Consider the following 9,012-nt stretch of genomic DNA (forward strand, 5'->3'; position numbering starts at 1 on the left):
TGGAGGGATGGGTTGCTGGAGGGATGGGTTGCTGGAGGGATGGGTTGCTGGAGGGATGGGTTGGTGGGTGGGCCAGGGGGTGGGTGGATGGATGGATGGATGCCTCAGCGGATAGATGGATGGCTCTTGGGGCTGGCAAGAGAGCAGCAGGTTAAAGGTGCTCACCCCCAAACCTAACAGCCTGAGTTGAGTCCTACAAATTGTCTTTTGTCCTCTGACCTCTACACACTTGCTATAGCTCAAAATGTGTGTGTGTCTGTCTGTCTGCCTGTGTGTGTTTGTGTAAATTGTTAGGATGGAATAAAATAAAAGGGCTCTGAAGAAGGTCCCTCCTGCCAAGGATGAGTTCAACCCCTGAACTCACATGGTAGTAAAAGAAATCACCAGAGCTGGAGAGATGACACAGCGGTTAAGAGTATTTGCTGCTTCTCCAGAGGACTGGGATCATTCCCAGTATCCATGGGGGGTTGCTCACAACTGCCTGCACTGTCTACACCTCCAACCTCAAGGGTTCCCACATTCTCTTCTGGACTCTATGGGTATCTGCACACACGCATCATAGTTCCCTGAGACACCCTTACATAAAAAAAAAATAAGGTTTAATGAGAACAGACAAAACTGAGCCAAAGAAAAAAGCCAAGAATAGGTGTTTCTCTCCTCTCTCTCTCTGTCTCTGTCTGTCTCTGTCTCTCTCTCTCTCACACACACACAAAACAACAAATTTAAAAATAATTTTTAAATGTTTTAAACAACTACTAATAAAATTTCCGTCTGCATCTTTTAAATGAGGAAGTCCATGAGAGGGGCTCCTCGTGAAATTTCGATGTTGGTATTAACTAACTTGGTCTTTAGTTACCTAACAGAGAGGGAAATTCTGTGTTCGGCCAACGAAGACTATTAATGTAATGCAAGGTTTTATTTAAAGGCAGGGTTTTATTAAATGTGTTAATCTCTCAGTTCTGACAGTCAATATAAACTGTCTCACCTAGGAAATTAGCAACAGTTCAATTACTCAAAAGGAAACCATGACGTTGTGTTCATGAGTTATAAGCCCGTGTGGAAGCTGGGCTCGCGTTAAGGGCTCTTCCTGATGAGTGGAGTGGGCTCCTCCCCTTGCCGCCTGCCTCCCACACTCAGAGCTGCTCTCTGCCTCTCTCCAGGTTCCCTGCCAACCAACTACGAGCTGTACTACGGCTTCACGAGGTTCGCTGTGGAGCTCAACGAGTTGGATCCTGTGCTGAAGGACCTCCTTCCTCCCACAGATGCCCGATTCCGGCCAGATCAAAGGTCAGGGTCGCTGCAGGGTTTCTGCTCCCTCCTAGAGGGCAACAAGGGTGTCAGAGGTTGTTGGGACTCTTCTCTCCATCACTTGTTCGCTCTTCATGCATTCTTTCATCCCTGTATTCACTCAGAAATACCCGAGTTCTTACCCTGGGCAAAATGGCATTTGTAGGGACGTTGTAACAGAAACTTACTGGACAGTGGCCGGAACCTTCTGTTCAGTTACCAAATGTCTGAACACACAGCTGGTCACTAGCGAATCGTGCCTTGCCCTATGGTTTTGACCTCCTTACACACACTGCCCTGTAACATGGAGTGTCCTTGGAGTGACAGGAATACCTGGAGGTGACCTGACTAAAACGTAGTCCCATACCTTAGTCCCAGAGGCTGTGGGATTGTACTCAAACTACCGAATTCATCGTTTTTTGTTCTTTTTATGTGATCATGATGTCCACTTCTACAGAATTCATTTCCCCAAATTTCTCCATGTCACCTGCATTCCATCACACAGCGGCCCTCTGTTTCCCATGTACGTGTGGAGGTTTTTTTTTTCCCCTCCTAAAATGTTATGGTATGACTTTTACTTCATTCTATTCTACATATGATTCTCCACTAAAAATTGCAGTTTATGGTCCTCCCAGAGTGTGTGTCTCACTGATTAACATTTAATTTCATCAATTAACCTTGTGCAACATATATTGTATATGCCTACTCTCCTTTGCCGTGTGTGTGTGTGTGTGTGTGTGTGTGTGTGTGTGTGTGTGTGCGCGCGCGCGCGTGCGCTGGTGGCAGTCCATCCGAGGGCCTTGTGTGTGTTTAGCAAGCTCCTGTCCACATGCCAGCCACACATGTAAACATTCACAGCTCACCACTGGCTCCGTGTTCACCTTCTCAGTTGTGTCTCAGGGTACAGGATACCCTCTTTTTCCTACCTGCTGTTCCCCAGTAAAAGAGGAAAGCCCTTGCCTCTCAGTCTGTCTCTGAATAGAGATCAGCCGGTCACCATCCAGCACCCACAGCCTTGAACAAACACATTCGGCACTAGGATGCACAAAGAAGAAACCAGCCTGTGACTTCATGTGGCTCTTACCCTGGACTGTCATTCTCCAGAGAACCATCTGAAGTTGTAGAACTCTAGACAACACAGAGAAGTGTTCAGTGCCAAACCACTCGCCTGCCCCCTTATCACACCACTGTGCTCCTGAACGTAGTGATTCAATCCACACGTATGGAAACTATTTGAATTGGTGGACAGACTGTGGACATATGGCCTGGGACAGGGTGAAGGGGCAGCAGCAATGTCACTGCTGTTCAGGATGTCATATTCTCAGCAGGTAATTTTATGCCAGTATTTTTTCTTCTAAAAGATGCTAACATTGGGATATCAACTGTATTCCTCTTAGATTTCTGGAAGAGGGAAACTTAGAAGCCGCAGCTGCAGAGAAACAAAGAGTTGAGGAACTCCAAAGATCCCGAAGACGGTACATGGAGGAAAACAACCTTGAACATATACCAAAATTTTTTAAGTAAGTCAGCCGTTCCCACAGCAAATTCATGTTTTACTAAAAATTTGTAACAGACCGTGAGAAAAAGAGGGTTGCAGCACATCCAAGGACTTAAACTGATTTGGGTAACTTTATGCTGGACAGGGAAATGCTGAATCGGATCTTGTGTGTGTAAAAGTTAGTTGCCGTAACAGACAGTTCTTCTCAGTGGGTCTTTTCTCTCTGTGGGCAGTGAGATAGAGAGGAGCTCACCAAAGGGCATTGTTCCCTCATCAGGACCCTTTGGAGTGGCAGAACTATGTTCCCTCTCCTCAGGCAGCAGTGGTTGGGATTCTACCCCCAAGGGCACCGTGACTTCATTAGGATTTAATTTTATTTCTGTAACATGGAGCTTGTTTCTGCTCATATTTAGCCCCACTGTGGCAGATCAAAGAGGATTGCTACAGGATTATTTAAAGGATTATATAAACATCATGGAGATGACTGTAGTTTCCAGATCCATCATCAGTCATCCTCCTGAGCACACGCAGAAAAGCTCAGGGCAACACCCTCCCCATTAGAGCTGTCATCTCATGATCATCCTGTGGTGGAAGTGCAGACTTGCCATTCAGAGGTCTGCAGTGTGCCCTTCAGGACGGCAGTGTGCATTCAGGGCTGCAGTATGCTCTTCAGAGCTGCAGTGCGCCCTAGGGCTGCAGTGTGCATTCAGGGTGGCAGTGTGCCCTTCAGGGCTGCAGTGTGCCCTTCAGGGTGGCAGTGTGCCCTTCAGGACTGCAGTGTGCATTCAGGGCTGCAGTGTGCCCTTCAGGTCTGGAGTGTGTCCTTCAGAGGGCTGCAATGTGCCCTTCAGGGTTTCAGTGTGCCTTTCAGGTCTGGAGTGTGTCCTTCAGAGGGCTGCAGTGTGCCCTTCAGGTCTGGAGTGTGTCCTTCAGAGGACTGCAGTGTGCCCTTCAGGTGGGCAGTGTGCATTCAGGTCTGCAGTGTGTCCTTCAGGGCTGCAGTGTGACCTTCAGAGGTCTGTAGTGTGACCTTCAGGGCTGCAGTGTGCATTCAGGTCTGCAGTGTGTCCTTCAGGGCTGCAGTGTGACCTTCAGAGGTCTGTAGTGTGACCTTCAGAGCTGCAGTGTGCCCTTCAGACATGGGTATCATGAAGGCTTTTGCAACTTCTGATACTGAATCTAAAGATTTATGTAACTTAGATTTCTATAGTTCCTGGGAGGAAGCTCTTCTTTACAGTACTTACAGAGCCGTGTTTGGGCCTCCATGCTGTCTCTCCTTACCCAGAGGTAATTAGAGCTAATTAGTTCCTGCCCTTCATCTTTTCCTTTTTGCTTTCATTTCAATCATTTAATGACAACAGTTTCGTTATTTCTGGCCAGACATTGCTAGCTTATCAATTGTTGGCAGATAGCACACTAACTATATTATATACTGTACTATATATATTTTATATATATATATGCGTGTGTGCATAATATATATATATATGAGAGAGTTGAGTTCTCATCTGACCTTGATGTAATTTGTGTCTAATGTTGGTTTTCATATTTCCACAGAAAAGTAATTGATGCAAATCAAAGAGAAGCCTGGGTTTCTAATGACACCTACTGGGAGCTTCGGAAGGACCCTGGGTTTAGCAAAGTAGAGAGCCCTGTGCTGTGGTAAACTGGAGGCGTAGAGGTAGCTACCATACCACACTCCGGATGAATAAATAACTATGCACAATTACGTTTCTTATAGCTGCGCGTGGTTTCTGGGCCGACTGAAAACCTCCCATTTGCTTTTCTATTCATCTTTATAATGGATTTTCAAAAGTGCATTAGACAAGGCTCCTAACCACTTTTGGATCCTTTCTGTTTTGCTGCAACCATATTCCTTAAAAAAAAAAAAAATAAAACACAATTAAAAGAGAAAAGAAAAGAAAACCCATGCCCTCCTCGGAAAGCAGCCTGAAAGAAGGGAGTATAAAATCCAAAGGCGGAAGAGCTGGTCAAGAAGATCACACTGTAACCGGTGCTTCACGCGGACGGGGCGTGTAAGATGACGGTACTGCTACATGTTTGGTCTGCTGGCTGAAAGCGTCATCCCCTACCTTAGAGCTCCTGGGCCGGAGCAGTTGGTTAGTTCAGACCCGAAGTGTTTTTCGATGTGGTGTGCTTGTACCAGCCTCGTCAAAATAGACGTGATGCTTCCGGAAACCCATCCCATCTTTACATTGTTCATGCCTTAAGAAATGCAAAGATGTACAATAAACCATTTTTTTAAAATGTGTGCTCCTAGGTGTATGTGAAGGACAGAGCGTTAGAATCCTGGGAAGGATTCACTTTCTCGGTCAGAACATTGATTCAGCTGATGTAAGAAGATTAAGTAAGGAAAAGCCCATTTTCCTTTGTTGAGCGAGTTACCGTGTGGCGGATCTGAAGGGCAAGAGGGCTAAGGGATGGTCCTCTAAGGTCTCTGCATCCAGGTTGCTCTTTAAGTTCCGGTCCGTGTCCAGATAGTAAACCATCCTTCCTGCGTCTGACCTCACAGTGTGTCCTGGCATTTGGCAATGCTGTATTTTATTCGGATACCTGTCATCAGTGTTAAAACTTCATTAGGAAGTAACAGACGTTCGCAGTTTCTGCCTGGGCTGGGTGGTACCATGAAGTACTGTTTTTGAGTGGCACACGAGGCCATACAGCACATTCCTGACTCATGCCCACTCTTTGGCACGGTTCAGATTCCACAGAGAACAAAAGCTTATTTGCATTATGTAAATGGGTTCTATGCAAATCATCTTCCTTTTCTAAAGTCAAGCAAGTCCATATGATACATGGTTACATAGTAATCATCTACCTTGCTAAGGGCAGAAATAAAAAACTTAGCTAAAAAAATGTATCCATTCCAAAGGTGGGGGCGGACAAGCTGTGTTTTGAATTCTTCAGATTTTGTTTTTTCTCCACAGGTACACAGAAGTTTTTGTAGGAAGCTTGCATTAGCATTCCTAAGTTCCTGCACGTACATGACTCTATAAATGCCTGTATGTTTAAAAACTAAATCTCTGTAGGGGGGCTTCCTAGTGAATTAGAAAATTACATATATTTTATTGTCAGAGTTTTATTCTTAGATTCTCACCATCTGAATTTAAGTGTTATTTTAGACTCTTATAGTGACATTTTATATTTTGTTAAGAGGCACCAATTTTGGTGTTATTTCTCCCCAGCAAAGCATTTCTGATAATGGGTAATTCACCATAAAACCCAAAGCTGCTGCTGAGAACACGGAGGCAAACTCAGAATTTCCACTCCATTTTAATTATCCTGACCTTCTTCTTGCGTCTAAGTCCATACGTCATGTTCACAGCTGGCACTTGATAGAACGGACGCTCGCTCCCACTAATTCCCTAAGTCAGCCAGAGCTGAGCTTCGGCGTACACGGTCCTCTCTGCGCTCGCTCCTCGATTTTGAACTCCTGTGTGACATTTTAGGTGGTTTGCCTCGCAATTGTCAAATCTTCCACTTGTCATGGACTATTTTTTTTCCTCATTCAAGCTAATGTCCTTTTATCTGTGCACTTTCTTTCATGTCTAAATTTAATTTGAATTAGGACCTAATTAGAATCCTGTTGGCTTCCTCACAGACTTTGGTTCTTCTCCCTTGGTGGAGCTTACAGTACGATTTAAAATGGGTCTCACCTGTTCTTAGTGGTGTTTCCTAAAACTGCCTCACAGTGGCTAGGTAAGAAAAGAATCCTGCAGAAGACAGGTGTGACCAGGAGGGACCGGGAAGGTGAGATGATCCAAAGAGGCCGGGGGGGGGGGGGCTGTCAGTTTAACAAATGGAGGAAGACCAGGAGCCACCAGGGAAGAAATGACTGTGCCCAGGGCTTGTATTATCTGAGAAGGAGGGAGAAACGGGAGGTAAGACCTTTGCTGGATACATAATACAGTTAGATATCAAGTACAAAAAGGAAATGATGGCCAGGTCCCGCCCTGAAACTAATTTGGGTTTCAAGATGAAAATGAGGGACGTGTCCTGTTAATTACAACCACGTGTTGTGTGTGGTAGCCTCCATTTTGAATCTATTTTGAGATCCAGATTTCTGAATTGTGTGACCATCCAGCACTCGGTTAGGCTGCAGATTGTCTGTAACACCCGATTAGCTCACTGCCCAAGGGAACACGCGCTGGTATTGAAGTCACGGCCCCATCCCTCCTTGTCTTCACACCATGGTTAAAAAGTTATGGCCCCATAACTTTTGTTGTGTCAATCACATAACATTCAGGCTTTTGAAGCTAAACGGCAAAAGGAAAGAATATTAGAATATTCTCTTGATAAAACATAATGTATTCCTTGGAACTTTACATAAATCTTTAGATTCATGAAGGCATTACTGTTTTGCTTTTCATTACAAAGATCTAGGAGGGCTTGGTATGTCTGTGTTCTTCTCCCAAGCTTTACTGCCAAGCTCCCTCCCCTCCAGAGAGATGGTCATTAGTAACAGCCGTAATTGGTGACAGTAGGCTGAGGGCTTGCCCAGACTGAACCGATCAATGGTACACGCCAGCATTCGTGGAGGCTCTCCGAAAACCAATCATTTGATGCTCAGAGCTGCTGACCAAGGTGCAAACTCCCTCTTTAGTGTTGCTGATGTTTCGTTATTTTTAATAGTTATTATTTTTCATGGATTACTTTAAAGCACTGTCTGGTAGTTGTAAAGAAACGAGAACTTCATTTAAGATATCTTGCCATTATCACGCCAGTGAGAGCAGGGACTGAATGTAATTTTTCTGGCTGAGGGAAACCAAGGGATTTTTGGTACAAAGGATGCCAAATTGTCGATTTCCCAAACCTTTTGTGCTCTGGCCTTGTGTTTTTCTGCATGACCCCTTACCAGTCCCAAGGAGCTTGGAGAGGGAGGGAAGTTACATGGAAGAAAACCTGATCTGCCTGTTTTGCTTAATACTAAAGAGTATTTTTGTTACTCTTCTGTGGGTTCGAGTATCCGTCTTGTCTACTGCTGTTCTCTGTCATACTTGATAATGGAGCGTTTGTAGCAGCTGAGCTCCACACACCAGGGCGTGGATCAGATGTTTGCACTTGGCTCAGTGTGTTATGAATGTGGCACAGTAAATACAGTTTGTGTACAAAATATTAGTTTATTTCTATGAGAGCAATTATGTTCGGGATATATAAAATGTATCTAATTAAACCATTATGAATCTATTCTCTGCTCTAGAAATGTTCTTTGGGGGAAAATTTGAGGGGGGGGGGAATATGTCCATAGAGCTGGGGAAAATGTCGTTTTGTTTTTGTGGGGTTTTTGCCCCCAAGGCTCCATGGATTTTGTGAAAGACTATTATCGCACCAGGATTCTGTCTTTGTTGGGTTTATTTTGTAAAATGTACACTTTGAAAGTTGTGCGTTGCGTGGCACTTTCTCAAGCAGAAACTAGCTCCATTAGCATCATCTTCAGAGCTCTTACTGAGACGGAAAACCTTCTGGCGGCATCTGCTTTCAGGAGAATGGCGAGTTGTCTAAGAAGGATGTGCCTTTGTTCTTCTAAACTGGGATCTAAGAGATGAACTGTCTTTAAAATCGCTGTGGTGTGACGCGTCCCACACATGAGTAGATAGGGCTCTGGGCTACAAGCGGCAGTTGTGAGGGAACTTGGTGGTGATCTCTTCCTTTGGCTTTTCAAGGTGACAAACTTGTCTCTCTAAGCTCTGGTACTAGCCACGAAAGAGTGGATACCTGTTTCTATTGTTTGGCACCACATCATTGCTTGTGAAACAGCCATGTTTGTGTTGAATTTCAGTCATTCAGTATTAGAAACTACTTCGTTCCCTTTCCTCTTGAACAGTATCCTTCACAAGTTAAAATTTCCTTATAAACATATATTACTAGTTTCCTACCAGGCTGGTAGGAAAAAGAATAACAACAAGTTCCTGGTTTCCATAAATATTGTTGTTATTTATACCTTCCTTCTAAAACATGAGTTCATTGTATAGAAAAGAATATCAAATCTTTGGTCTGATAATGTGGAGTCCTGCTTGGGATCCACCTGCTCCTTCTACCTGTCATGTTAGAGGGAGTGAGCAACTGAATCGAATTCTGTTAAAGTGGGAATGATGCTCAAAACACTGTTCCTGGCCGGGCGGTGGTGGCGCACGCCTTTAATCCCAGCACTCAGGAGGCAGAGGCAGGCGGATCTCTGTGAGTTCGAGACCAGCCTGGTCTACAGA

At 44.7% G+C, this 9,012-nt stretch overlaps 1 protein-coding gene across 9 annotated transcripts in view; it reads left to right on the plus strand.

Annotated features, from left to right (window-relative positions):
* Osbpl6 (oxysterol binding protein like 6) overlaps window positions 1–7,993 on the plus strand; it is a 165,119-nt gene extending 157,126 nt beyond the window's left edge. For 8 of the 9 annotated variants that reach the window (XM_026789317.1, XM_005346616.2, XM_026789330.1 and 5 more), the window contains 3 exons: window positions 1,161–1,287; window positions 2,685–2,807; window positions 4,343–7,993. In XM_026789317.1, coding sequence (XP_026645118.1) covers window positions 1,161–1,287; window positions 2,685–2,807; window positions 4,343–4,451 — 359 coding nt within the window. In that variant the 3' untranslated portion in view covers window positions 4,452–7,993. Of the gene's footprint in view, window positions 1–1,160; window positions 1,288–2,684; window positions 2,812–4,342 lie in introns of those variants that run through there. The other variant, XM_026789327.1, reaches the window with a different exon arrangement.
* The last annotated feature ends 1,019 nt before the right edge of the window (window positions 7,994–9,012 follow it).

Source organism: Microtus ochrogaster, chromosome 4, assembly GCF_000317375.1.
Source record: "Microtus ochrogaster isolate Prairie Vole_2 chromosome 4, MicOch1.0, whole genome shotgun sequence".
NCBI classification, from domain to species: Eukaryota; Metazoa; Chordata; class Mammalia; order Rodentia; family Cricetidae; genus Microtus; species Microtus ochrogaster.